The 13994-nt window shown below is 42.2% G+C and overlaps 2 protein-coding genes across 4 annotated transcripts in view; both read left to right on the forward strand.

Moving 5' to 3' along the window:
* The first annotated feature begins 4483 nt into the window (after window positions 1-4483).
* Window positions 4484-13994, forward strand: part of TLK1 (tousled like kinase 1) — a 67117-nt gene continuing 57606 nt past the window's right edge. The window contains exon 1 of one of the 3 annotated variants that reach the window (XM_015634248.3): window positions 4484-4596. Coding sequence is in view for 1 of the 3 variants with exons in the window: in XM_015634247.3 (XP_015489733.1) it covers window positions 5174-5321 (148 nt within the window). In the remaining 2 variants the exon portion in view is untranslated. Of the gene's footprint in view, window positions 4597-4956; window positions 4977-5051; window positions 5322-13994 lie in introns of those variants that run through there. The other 2 variants (XM_015634250.3, XM_015634247.3) reach the window with 2 other exon arrangements.
* On the forward strand, window positions 4606-5094 carry C7H19orf73 (chromosome 7 C19orf73 homolog). Its single transcript, XM_015633998.1, has one exon. It carries the CDS (start codon window positions 4606-4608, stop codon window positions 5092-5094), a length of 489 nt encoding a protein of 162 aa, XP_015489484.1.

Here is a 13994-nt window from a genome sequence, read left to right on the forward strand (position 1 = left end):
GAAGCATATTGGTCTGATCCAGGGAGGGTCCATACATGTCCTCAGCTGTGTTAGGAGAAGGAAGGACAGAGTGGTCGAGCTACAAATTTCCAGCATCAAGCAAGACAGAAGACAGTATTTTTTTCCATTATGTTTTTGCAGCATATTACATTACATCTAACCTAGAAATGTCATAAATACATCATTTTGATGATGAAATAGTTTTGGCATTTTCTACACAGGCTGCTATACCAGTGTATTTATTTAGTTGCAAGAATATTTTTCTGCTATGCTAGTTGAATCAGATTGGCTACTGATGTTGGCATAATTCTAGGATGTGTGTAGGTCTTTCTATATATGGGATAGGTGAGTGCATGTGTATACATATTTTTAAGTATAAAATTCATAAATATTGGCAAATATACAGTGAGGCATACTGTAACAGCTTATGCTTTAAGAAAATACTGCCACGGGTCTATTATCCAGTGCTAGGCTGACAAGGAACTAACAAAGAATTTGAAACCTCCCTTTGACTGGCATTACAGATAATTGAGGGGATAAATCAAAGAATACTTAGTCTTGGTTGCTCTACTGTCTTGTGCCAAGTCCAAGATGGAAGAAAGCTACATGTAAGATAGATGCTGAAAGCATCAGAAGTAAAGACCCTACTGATCTCTGACTCCTGGCATTTCCCTGATTTGTAGCTGACAGAGCCTGAATTAAGTTTGGAAGCATATAGTTTAGCATATAGTTTAGAGCACATTGTTTACTATTTTCCAAGGATATTGTAATTTCTTGTAACTCTTGACTTTCATTCCTAAAAGAACCAGCCTGCTAAATTAAGTTCCTCTTCTACCTCTACGTCTTCCAATCATCTTGTGAATTGGAGGCCTTCCTTCTAACTACTGACATAATTTAAAAATTGTCTTATTTGGAACCTATATGTAAACATATGTTATTCATACAATCAGTTACCTGGTGTAGCCAGTTGCTACACCTTGGTATTGCAGTATCTGCTGCTTGCTTGAAACCTAAGCCAGCTAACAGCAAATTGACTTTGGTGGGGAAAAGAGAAGTAAGAGATATGTAGTTGTTAAGAACATGTATTATTTGATGTTATTAGATACAAATCTTTCATGAGGACACCAAAATATATTCAGTGCCTATGAATAATGAAGGTGAAGTTCTCAGAATGGGGAAGAAACTGCCATATCTCTGTAACTTATCCCACAGTCATAGCATATTCTTCCTTAAGAATATGTAAGATAAACTCAGGATTTCACGTGTAATATTTGTATTTATGTCTCTGTGTTTTCTAAAATGCATGTGGAAATTTTGCAATTGACATTTGACCTGAGCACACAGTAATCTTTAGAGATGCAATGTAGATGTCTCCAAAAACTCACTCCTGATGTAATCTTCCTTATTGTCACTATTCAGACCATTAATTCTTTTCTTTAAGCACCTTCCTTCGCTAGCTGGCAGTTAACTTCTCTTACTTCCTAGAAATTGTGAACTTACTGTGATAAAAGTTTCTTGATAAGAAATCTTGATAATTATCTTGATAGATAATTCCAGTGACAAAATTGAAAGCTCTTACAATTTTAATGCTTTTCAGGATTTTGTTGCTTACCTTTTTTTTTTAATCTTTAGAATAAGGAAAATTCCTTATGCTTTTCTGTTCTTCAGCTGTCCTCAATTAGAGAGTTACTACTGCCATAAACATTGCTAACTTTCATCTGACACATCCGTATGAGAAAAACAGCACTCAGGCTTTTCACTTGTCTTGTTCTGATCTGAATTTTGAGGTCTTCTTCCTTAGGAATTAGCAAAACCAAATTAGGAAAAACCAAATGAGTTTTCTGGCGCTTCACCTATAAGCAAGTTTTCCCATGTAAGTAAGTGTGTGGCCCCTTATTCATTGTTATCCAGAGCAATCCCACTGGAAGTTGATTTCCCTGTATATACTACTTCAAGTTATGCCTGATGTTGATATGCAGTGTTCACATGTACTTTGATAGCTGACTATTCGGTTCAAAAAAAAAACTAGAAGGCAAAGAGAAAGATTTAATATTTATTATATTAAAGAAAATAATTAGTAATACTTAGTACTATTTGAGGTGGATTTAGTATTTAACATTTTGGGCAGGGGATGCTGACTGACTGGTCACTGCTGTGAGAGAAAGGCCATCTCTCTGGCCACTGGATCATAAAGTGTAATTGCCAAATAAAGACAGGGCATTCAAGGAAGAACATTATGTACATTTAGATGCTATTTGATAAGGGAAGTATTTTGATATTTGAAATTTCTGAAAGGAACTAATGAAGGTTTTCTCTCCTGCCATAATACTATTAAATAGATAACACTGAAGCAAAATGACTTTACAAATAAAGAGGTACATTAAAATCAGTGTCAACTCTAACTCAGTAAGAAAGTAAGTTTTCTGTAAATTGAAGAGGGGAATATACCCAGCTCCATGTATTCTTGAAATTATGTGTGTTGTCTCATCTGGAGATGATCCATATAATTCACACTCTGCTTTCAGTCTCTACATCAACAACTCACAAAACCAAGAGATACAGCTCTACTATGTTACAAAACAGAGACTCAACCCATATTTTGCAGCAGGTACTGTGCTCTGCTGGGAAGTCCTTTAGTACATGCTCACTTACTCCTGGTCCCTCTATGAGGCATTTTCTAACACATGGCAAAGATCTGATTATTGTTTATAGTGTTAATGTTTGAAAATACAAAAGACACTTCAGGCATTTTTATGATATTTAAACTGCATGTCTGGAAGTAGGAAGTAATAAATGGGATCTTCTTCATGGTGTCCTGTTCCCCTAATCAAAGCAAGTAATGCTTTATTTAAACAAGAACTCTCAACTGTGTCAGTGGAATGATTTGTAGGTAGCAGTTTGTAAGCAAAACAGGCAGACAGAATGCTTCCTTATATATAGTTTTGTAAGGATAGCAGGGGTTTGTATTAAGTGGATGCAAAGGGCTATAAACAAAGAGACAATTTCTTTCACTTACTGTTTTTTACTTGGCAGATTTTCAAAACAACATGCTCCAGCAGGACACATTAATCAGGAAACAAGGTGCCTGTTCACTTATGCTATCGTATGAATTGTGGGATTATGAATATGTTTTAGTTTTAACCTAGCAAGAATATTCTATAGCAGTGGTTAAGTATTAATATTGCAGTCAAAGTGAACTAGCACTGTTTTACTTCATTCCCAAATACTGGAAATTTCCTGATGTAATTTGCTTCCATGAAGTCTGAGAAGTCTTTAGGATAAGGCCTTAAAAGTAAGTTCTTGTTGAAATATCAGATAATTTCTCTCTAAAAAAAAAATAGAAGAAAAAAACCCAGTATAGCTGTTACTAGATATATGTCCTGGAACAGACTTGTTTAGCAAGTAAATGTACTAATTTTTACTTTAAGTTAATACCAAATTGCAAGGAAACTTCCAGCTATGCTGTATACTTGTGGGAGGTGAAGAAGATCTTGGATAATTTGACAGATGTCACTTTAGAAGGAAGAGACAGAATTAGTAATATATGCGTTGTGCAGAGAACTGCAATCCAACATTAGTAATCTATTCCTGTAATTCTCAAATAGAGGGGAAAGTAGGTTAGTAGATGGCCAAGATGTCTCCACACAGCAACCACAAAATAAGTGACATGCCTGAATGATGAATATATTCTTCATATACACAAAATGCAATATATCTGCAACTTGTGATTTTTTGTAAGTAATCAAAGTCATTGTTATCCCTGTTTTATATAAAAATATATAAAAAATGTATTTACCAGTTGCACTGGTAAATTAAAAAGGCTTTGTTTTAGAAGTGACTTTCCATATATCTCACGTTCTCAGTCATGACTATGTTAATTTTAAGGAAAGAAAAACTGAAAAATTCGGCTAAGTTTGCACTTAAGTCTCTAAACTCGGGACAGAGAGGAACGGTTTGAAATTTGCCGGGTCGGCGTTGGTTCCCAGCTGGGAGCTCCAGCCTGGTGGTCGAAGCGCGTGAGGTTATGGGCCTGATGCATGGCTTCTGCCCGACTTCCAGTTCATCCGATGGGAGCTCCCGCTCCTCAGCGAAGCGGGTTGCGGCTGGCGGCCAAAGCCTTCTCCCTCGGGAGATCAGCTTCTCCCGAGTACCCCCGGGTCTCTGCTGTCCGGGAAAAGAACACCGAGAAGCGGCAGGCGCCCGAGAGCCCCCGGAGATGCTGCCTGAACAACGTTCACCTGGCCCGCGCTGGGAAGAGTCCGCTCAGCGCCGCCGCTGCCGGCCTATCTCCCGCAGCAGCGGGCTGGGTTCGCTCCGCGCGGCCGCACGCCGGGGAGGTGCCGGGCGGCGCGGCTCCGGCCCCGGCCCCGGCAGCCGCGCGTACCGTCCCCGCCGCCGCTCCCGCCCCCGCCGCCCCGCCCCGCCACCACCATGGCCGTGGCGGCGGGGCGCGGGGGAAGGCGCGGGGGTCGGTGCGGGGGCACGGGCGGACCGTGCCGCGGCGGAAACCGAGACGGAGGGGGACGCCGCGGCCTCAGGGGAGCTAGCTCCGGCTGGGCCGGGGCGGCCAACGGAGGGCCGCCCGCGGGGCGGAAGGTGCGCGCTATGGGCGAGGCAGGGAGGTATCGCCGCGGGACGGGCGTGCACGGGGAGAAGGGTCAGCCGGCGGGCGGCTGCGAGCCGGCACGGAGGCGGGAGCAGGCGGCGCGCTCGGGCCGCGCGGCGCGATGGGGCCGGAGGCAGGTGCGTGCGCGGCTGGCGCCGCTCCCGCCGGCCGCCCCTGGGCGGCTCCGGCTCGGCGGGGCTCGGCTGGGCGCCGGCGGAGCGCGGCGCTCGCTCGGCTCGCGATCGTGTTTGCGCATGACCCCTCCCCGCCTGCGCCCTCCCCTCCCCTCCCCGGCGGCAGCGGCGGCGGCGGCGGGGAAGGTTGGCCTCAGACACAGGCGGCTGCTCGGCGGCGGCGACGCAGTGCAGAGGTGCGGGCAGGTTGCGCTGGCCCCGCGCCCCGTCTCTCCCGCGCCCCGCCTGCCTCCGGAGCTCGCTCCCAGCCGGCGGCCTCCCCGCGCCGGTGTCGGGCCGGCCCCCCGGCCATGAGCGCGGCGCTGGGTGTCCCCCCGCCGCGCCGCCTTCCCCGCCGCCCCCGGCGGCTGCCGGGCTCCAGGAAAGTAGCTTGATGAGTGTCCAAAGTAGCAGTGGAAGTTTGGAGGGGCCGCCATCTTGGTCCCGGCTCTCCACGTCCCCACCGAGCCTGCAGGGCTGCTCCGCGGCGGCGGCGGCCTCCCAGCTGCACGGCGCGCCGCCCGGCAAGCCGCCCAAGGAAGGTAACCAGCGCGCCGCGGGGCTGCGCGGGGGGCCCGGCCCTTGGGGAGGGGCCCAGCCGCCGCCGCCGGAGGCCGGTCCCGGGCCGCCGGGAAGCGGCGGCGGGAGAGGCCGGTGCCCCCGGCGGCGGCGCGGGGTCAGCGCTGGGCCCGGTGGCGGTGAGCGGAGCCTCGGGCGCTGGGCGAGCGGGGCCCCGCCGCCCCCGCCCGCTCGTCAGCGCGGCGGCGCCTCGTTGTTCCCCCCCGCGCCGGGCCGCGGAGCGGGACCCGCCGTGCTCCCTCCGTCCCCGGGCCGTCCGCCTGCCGCAGCAGCTCGCGTCTCCTCGGGCGGCTGCTCGCCGCGTCCTCCCCGTAAAAGGCTCCCCTCCGCCAGCGGCTAAGTAGAAGTGCTGCGCCGGAGGATGCAGCCGCTGTTGCTGGAGGGAGTTGGGCACTTTTGGCATCATGGAGGTGGGAAGGAGAGGGGCCGACACCGGAGGTTCGTCCCCATGGGGAAAGCGCCCTCGGGGGCGGCCGGTTTTTGCGGCCAGAAGTGACAGGGCGCCTTGCGGCCGCCACGGAATGACTGCAACTTTCTCCTGTCCTCCATCACGCCTTCGATGATAATATTTTTCTCCTCCCTCCCCTGCTCCTCCCCTCTTGTGTTACACCGACAGCGACAGCAGGGTGTTGTGGGTGGTTGCAGGGAATATCTGTATGAAGGTTATGAGCAAACAAGTCCCTTCGCTGTTCCCTTTCGGGTATTGTCTGCTTTTCTTCCTTGTGTTGTGTTGCCACAAGATGTAGCAGTTATACAGCTAGTGAGTTGCTCGGCGCTTTTAGCTAAAATAACTACTTGCTCAACGCCAGTTAGTGGCGGAGGAGAACTTTTATGCACAGATACTTGCATACCGAGCAGTTGTATAATTTTAATTGATTTGCCCCAGTTTAATGAATACCATTTCTTGTAGCATCTGCAAAACGTCATCGCCCAAGCAGGAAACTTGCTAACTTAAAATAGAAATAGTTGTGAAGATGGGGAGTCTTTGTTTTTAAGTCTTCCTGTAGTTGCTTGCTTGTTTTTTGGGTTTTCTTGGGGTTTTTTTTTTTGGTTTTTTTTTTTTTTGGTTGGTTGGTTGGTTTTTTTTTTTTATTGTTGATAAACGATGTAGGGATTTGACATCCTGAAAATGTATAATGCAGTCTGGTTTCTCCATTTTCCACACCAGTAGTTGTCAGACTTGTATCACTGTGTGTCACTTTTGCACACGCTCCTGCAGGTAGATTGACATGAAATGCTCTAGAAAATACCTGGGAAGAAATTATGGTATATGTTAAAGATGCTGAGTAAAGTGGCAGGCATTTTGTGCTCATCTTCTCTGGGAGGCCAAAGCTGTTAGAAAAACGACCACCACCAGCCAAATTCTTAGTTTTAAGTTTATTGAGAGTAGGTTTCTTCACAGTTGCAACTCTTGTTATGAATATGCATGCAGGTAATACGTAGGATTTTTTTAGATGTATTTCAAATACCTGCCATACAAGCTTGAAATGATTATTGCAGTATAAATTATGTATCTATTTATTTTAACAAAAAATGGTGGTCCTTGAGTACCGCTATTGAGACAAGCAGAATATTTTTTGTGAAACTCACAATATAATGATTATGCTATTTTCATTTTTCTTTCTTACAACTCATGCTGTTGGATTTTTCTGGGTACTGTAATTTGTATCCTCTAATACAGATTATGGGGTTAAAGGTAATCAAAACCTTGTTGTTTTCTTGGTACTGTAATGTGTTGCATTTACATGGTGTTCCTGGGTTACATTTAAATTTTGTGTTCTCACTAGGTAGCTCTCTTTGAAAATGAGCGTAAGCTGCCATGCTTGGGTTTATGTTTTGCATTCATGCTTGTGGGATGTTATCAGCGCATCTTGCTTTATGTATATGCGTTTTATAGAGAAGTATCTTGCCGGAAATCAATAGGCCCTGAAATACAAATACATTAGTATGTTCATAGACATTGGTTTATATATGTGAAAGATTGATGCCAGATTAGACTAATAAGCATGGAATATTTACAGTGCAGTGTGTTTATGGGAGCCTGTGCTGTCATCAATTCTAAACTTGTGACACCTTGTGATGTTAATGGAGCTTGTGAGTTTTGGAGCAGCGCACAAGGCTGCCGGCCCATACTGGATCACAGCTGCATCGCTGCTGGTGCCAGTTTTGAGTGGGTAATATTTACCGATACAGCGCATTTGGCACTGGAGCAGAGCTTCTTTCCTAGCCTGGCCTTCTTGTTTGTGGATTCAAATCCCTTTGGTTGGCTCCTGTGAGAGTTATGTCCTGTTACCTTTGGAAGTTCAGACCTTCACAGAGTGTACCCTGCATCCTATGGTTGATCTGACCTCCCTTATGGGGGTCTGGTATCAGCTCACATGTCTCACATGGGCATTTGAAGATTCTGGTTTATTAAGAACAGAAACCCTCAACACCTTGATTTAGGAAGTTAAAAAATATTTTTTGAATCTGTAATAGGAAAAAAGACAAGCCCTGGCATATATAATGGTTACACAAATGCATTTTTTAAAAAATGGCAAGACCTTGTTGATATCAAAAGAGAACTACTTGGAAAATATGGGTGAAATTAGAGGAAAAAATATTTTAAAAATATTATATTATTTATAATATATATAATATTCTTTAAAAATGAACTGCAACATTGCAGCAACATTTTCCATTGGATGTTATCTTCTGTGTCTTTATCTAGAATGGCCTCATGGTTTTGCTGTATTGATTTGAATTTATGTTTTGAGGCTTTGAAATGAAAAGACTGGGATGGACTTGAACACAGTTACAGCTGTAGGTTTTTACTATGTAAGAACTATCTTGTGTTTGCATTTTAGTGTAGCGTGTAAATGTCTGTCGTTCTGTCAGTTGTTTTATATACCCATAATTTACGTGTGGTATATGTGGTCACTTAAGAGCCCTGCAGTAGATGTTATCAGGAATTTAGGAGGACTGTTATGCGGTATTATTTTACATACTGTATGTGTGGTTGTGTGACTAAATCTTGTGCCATAGCTCACATAATTTCAGTCACACAATTTCCTGTTTGAAGTTTCTTGACTTTTGTCTGCTTTGTGTGTAACTAAAAATATTAAAGCACATACCTGCAAAGGGCTGTTTTGTAAATAGAGAATGTTTAGGCTAGTGGTGACAAGGCAGAGTCAGAAGAGATTCCATGGATTGCCTTGGGTTGGAAGGGACTGTAGATGAAGGATCATCTAGTTCCAACCCCCTGCCATGGTCAAGGACACCTCCCACTAGATCATATTGCTCAAAGCCCCATTCAGCTTGGCCATGAACACTTCCAGGGATATAGCAGGCACAACTCCACAACTATTGGAGGGTCAACCTCTTCCAGAGTCGCACTATCCCCAAAGTAAATAATTTATTCCTAATATCTAATCTAAATCTATTCTATATCAGTTTACAGCTGTTGTTCCTTGTCTAGTCCCTTCATGCTCTTGTAAAAAGTCTTTGTCCAACTTTTTTATGGGCCCCCTTTAGGTACTGGAAGGTGCTGTATGGTCTCCCTGGACTCTTACGTTCTCCAGGCTGAACAATGCCAACTCTCTCAGCCTGTCTGCATAGCAGGGATGTTCCAGTCCCTCTGATCATCTTGGTGGCCTTTGTCTGGCTTCTTCCAGCAGGTCCATGTCATTCTTTGCTTTCCAGACTGGAGTAAAGGGGCAGAGTCCCCTTCTTTCACATTCTAGACATGCTGCTTTAGGTACAGGACAGGACATGGTTGGCTTACTGGACAGTGCTGCAGTGTCTGATAATTAAGCATAATGCTTTGTAAGTTATTTTTTGTATGTGCTGTTATCTTTCAATACTCTGCTAAAAGGAAAATAGAATGCCAAATAGAACTTTGAATTAACTCAACAGGAATGCAAATTTCAGTTTTCAAATTTGAGCCCAAATTAATAAATGATGGCAAAATGGTAAGTAAACTTATGCCATGTATTTGACAGTCTTTGAAGAAGTTATGTTATGGGTAGCAAATTTTGTCGGTGACTTTTTTTCCTAAAATTTGATAAATGTGTATTGTTTGTATTTATCATGAAATGTGGTGGTAGCTGTGTGTCTGAATACAAAGGTACAGTTTATTTCCTCCTTAAGTTTTCAGTCTAGAAAATGTTTCTAGATGCCAGGTTGTGTCTGTATGCTACATACAATATATTACTCCATGAACATGAAAGCAACCTGGATCTTTCTAAAACTTCCAGAGTTGTTTTCTCTTGTTTGCGTGTAGTGTAATACTTCAGCTACTTTATTTGCTTTAACAGGAAATTCTCAGTAAGTTTGTTGGCTTTTATCATTCAGCTGTAGATCAAAAATTGTATGGATTTGGCCAGTTTATATGGGAGCAGAGAAAAAAGGAACACTTTTTGTATTTAAAAATGTTGCCATGTTTTTACTCAGAATGAGCACAGCAATCATAGAAGGTTATTTAGGCTGGCTGTAGCATGAGCAGGTGTTGTCTGAGATTAATGTCATGCCAGTGACACACACAAATTCTAGCTTGTGATATTATTGCTGGTTTTGTTGAAGATGTGATTCTTGTAGTAAGCTGATGCTTATGCCAAATTCTTTGGAGATCTTGTAACATGTCCAAAAGAGAAATGGGAAAGGAAACCCTTTTTAATACAGATCCTTGTTTGAATCTGGTTTTCTAAAAGGCAAGTGCTGTAGCAAATAGAGTAAATTAGTCCTTGGCCAAGGACTGTTTTGTTTTAATTCTGTTTTATTCTGCCTGGAATGGAATTTTCTATTAACCTATTCCATTTTAAATGGAGAGGGAATCAATATAGGGACAGGATGTTTTTATTTATTATCTCCATTCAAATGAAATACTTGTTATTTCTCTCATTCCTCTTTCCCCCTCTGTGTTTTTTTCTTGTTTTTTCTTTTGGCAAGTAATTTTTTTCTCCACCAAGCTGAAGTAAACTTGCTTGTTAGTAGTAACTGTAGTCTGCAGTTAGTCTTGACATTTCTTTGGATTTTCTTAGAGCCTGATAATCCTAAATTATTGCAAAATACTGTTGTGACTGCTGGGAAACACTACCATATATATGTCCATCATAATCAAAGTTCTATAAAATTTTGGTACATTAAGAATTGAGATTATGGAAATATGACAGGCTTAAATAATCCTTTATACTTTTTGTGTTCTTGGTGTCAGGTTGTGTTTTGAAGTAGTACTTGCCCTCAATCCATTTACTTCCATACTAAATTTTTTGCTTCCATGCTGAGTTTTTTTACACAAGAAAAAATGTTAAGTTAGTAAATTGTTTTTATGCAGTAGAGTAGTTCCTGAACTGTAGCTAAAAAACATAAAAGCACACAAGTGGGAGGAGGAAAACCTTTATGAACTTCTTTCTGTTTGGCTTGGTGTGTTTCAGCTATAAAAGAGGAAAAGGGAAATTTGGGTTGCCAAATTGCTCTGAGAGGATATGAAGGTGGGTAGGAGAAGAAGAGTGGTCAGGGTTTCTGTTGAAAATGCCAGTACTTCAGTTGTGATCGTTGGAGAGCAGTTAAACAGAAGCTGGCCACCATAATATAACCCAGTTTTTCATGTGTTGCATGTGGAAAACTTCTAGTAGTTGCTGAAAATAACAAGGAACAAGTACTGCACTTTATGTTCAGTACTTAAGGACAAAGTTCGCTAGGAATAGGGAAGCGTTAGTGAGCATCAGAAGGTATTTTGGATCCTACATTTCCCATCATCTTGACTCCATCCTTATTGAGATGCTTTGTTTGGGATAGGAAGTAAAGGTTTGCTTTTGCTCCTTCCCGGGCACCTTCTCTCTGGAGGTCTTACTCCTCGCTTTCATTCCTGAGCAAAGCACTGGGATATACCAGCAGAAAATCTTGGCACCTAGGCTTTCCCAGGGAGGATGTGGTAGGTGGCAGGAACATGACTGTTCCACCTCAAACTTATTCCTGTAGGAAGGGAGCAGGAGGTCTTAAGTGAAGTTGGACATGCTGAAGATGCTGGGGGAAGACTGGGACTGTGTGACCTTTTGGGATGGGTCCATGCTGGAGGGATTGACTGAAATCAGAGTGGCTATATTATTAATTTTAATCATGACTTAAATCAGTGAGCAGGAAACCCTGATTAAATAATTGTTTTTAATTTTATTTTGCATTTGTGCTTAATTATTTTTCCTAAAGAAAAGTTGATTCTAATTGGTCTAATTTGATCATACCTCTTGCTAGGCAGGAGGGGACACATCTATATGCATTTATTTAAGGAGTTATGCAGCTTAGATTCTTAATATTTAAGAAACATAATTCCCCATGCTTTGGACAGCTTTTAGCTAACTTTGTTAGTTAAATAAAACTAATTCTAATTGTGTTACATACATAATAAGGAACAAATATATCCAAATGTGCTTTGCATTTAAACCAGATAAAGGAGAATTGTCAGTAGTTTGTGAAATGAGTCAATCACTTTCGGTCACCATGCCTTGCAAAATTTGGTATTAATAGGTCAAATCCAGTCACCAGTCTTTCGTGTTCTTCACTTGGAAGAGAAAGCCAGGCTTTTATGCTTTCAAAGTTGTCAGTTGCCCTTTAGCAGTTCTGAGAAAACCAACTGCTGAAGTGGTTGGACAAATGAAAATGGCCGAAGCAGTTGCTGGTGAAAGCTGATCAAGTGCTTTAAAACTCCATTTCAGGCAGCTCACCCACAGCTTCCAGTGATGTGATGGTCTGTCTGCCAGCAGAGCACTGAAGTTTATAATGTTTGAATGTATTTTACTCTTTTATGAATTTAATAGATCATAAACCTTAAACCTCACCATAAATTCTTACTGCTTCAAGCTTCAATTAAACATTCGGTGCTGAAGCGTATTTTTAAAAATACACAAAGAAAAATTACCTGCCTTGTGCTCAATAGCTTTGTCTCTGACAACTGTCCTCCAAGGATTTAGAGGGACAGCTAGTGATTGTTGATTGACTACACAACTGTGACAGGAATCTGGTCACTTCAGAGTGGGAAAGTTAATTTACTGGAGCTTTTATGTGAAACTGGACATCACAGAGAAGGTTGGTATTCCCTAGGACCACCTCTGCTTGCTGAGATGTGGCAGCAGGAGCATTAAGCAAGATATCTCACCTCATCATATCTGCAGTTTTAAGTAGGTGGAAACTTAAGGCTGCAGTGCTTTCTTTATGATGTCCTTAAGAATAAAGCATTCTGAACTTCATATTTTAAGAAACGGGGATGGTGATAAACTCCAAGTGCCTTTTACAGGAAATGAAGCCTGACCATATTTATTTGGGGGATTGAGGACTACTGCAGTCCATTTCTATGGACTTCTAATAGATCTATACCTGTACGAGAAAAATAACAAATTTTTTTGAGAAATAAAGGAAAGCCTAATGCTTTTAGAAAAATCTGTTGTGCGAAGTCACACATCCCCAGCCTTTTAGCTATTTAATTTTGTAAGTACCTTGAAGTGAAAGCATGTAGATACTTCAAGCACCGTGTCTTGCATCTGTAACTTTTGGTGATTGCTTTTTTTTTTTTTTTAAAATAAGTGAAGAAATTTCTGAACTATATGCTGGAGGACAAGAAATTGGAAAGTAATCTTACAGGCAAATATGAGTTTCATAAGTCCTGCAAGTCTGAAACAGTATAATTTAGATCCTGGTCTCCTACTGTGGGACTGTGATGCTCTTGGGATCATGTAGACTGACCAGCAGAGTTGTTTCCCATTTCTGTTCTCCACCATGGAACTCTTCGGCCTCTTGGTTCTATGGAGACAAACTCAGATGATGCTACAAATAGGATTTGTAATACTTTGTTTCACTCCTGTGGTTTAGACTAATCCAACCTGTACGCTGCATAGCTGTATTTGGTAAATACTGTTTTTTTTCTAGTTAATGCTATGTTTTCATAAGTTCCACAGTTTTGTTCTAAATTTTACAACAGTACTTTAGCCAATTTTAGTGTGTGCCCTGATGCCCTCTTGCTAACTACTTTGCCTTTCAAGGATGTTGTAGCCTATGTTATTTCTTAGATTTTTCTTAGTAAAAGTGATGAGAGAAGTAGTGTCCTTTAAGAAGTTGATATTTTCATTATAAAGCAATTGAAAATAAAATCCACACGTTATTGATAATCATCACTTTAACATCTGTAGAATATTCAAGTGTGGTGGTGGTCTAGGGAGTGTGATTATCTTTGTAAAGCAAGTATTTTATTTTAACTGTGACAGCAGTGATTATGTAGAGTGGTTTTATTGGTATTACTGGGGGTTTTGGGTATTTTCTTTTTTTTTGGCAATTCAGTTATTTCTTGAGCTGGTAGCTGTTTGGGAGTGTCTTTGATACATGTTTTAGAAACTTCTTGACTATTAAATTAATGTCATGGTTTAGTTTCAGTAGTTTTAGTCACAGTACTGAGGTTTGGTAAGAGGCTGTCTTCCAAGCTCTCCACAAGCTTTAACTTGAAAAAAGTGGAGTAATTCTTCTTACAGTACTTGTGTTCTTAGTCTTATGAGGGGTCATTATGAGGAGTGGGATTTTAATATTTTAAAGTTACAAGTAGGATTGAAATAGAGGTAATTCCTGAAGATGCAGGTGTAGAATTTAAAAATGAGATTAAAAAAGCACTTTCTGCT

Source organism: Parus major, chromosome 7, assembly GCF_001522545.3.
Source record: "Parus major isolate Abel chromosome 7, Parus_major1.1, whole genome shotgun sequence".
NCBI classification, from domain to species: Eukaryota; Metazoa; Chordata; class Aves; order Passeriformes; family Paridae; genus Parus; species Parus major.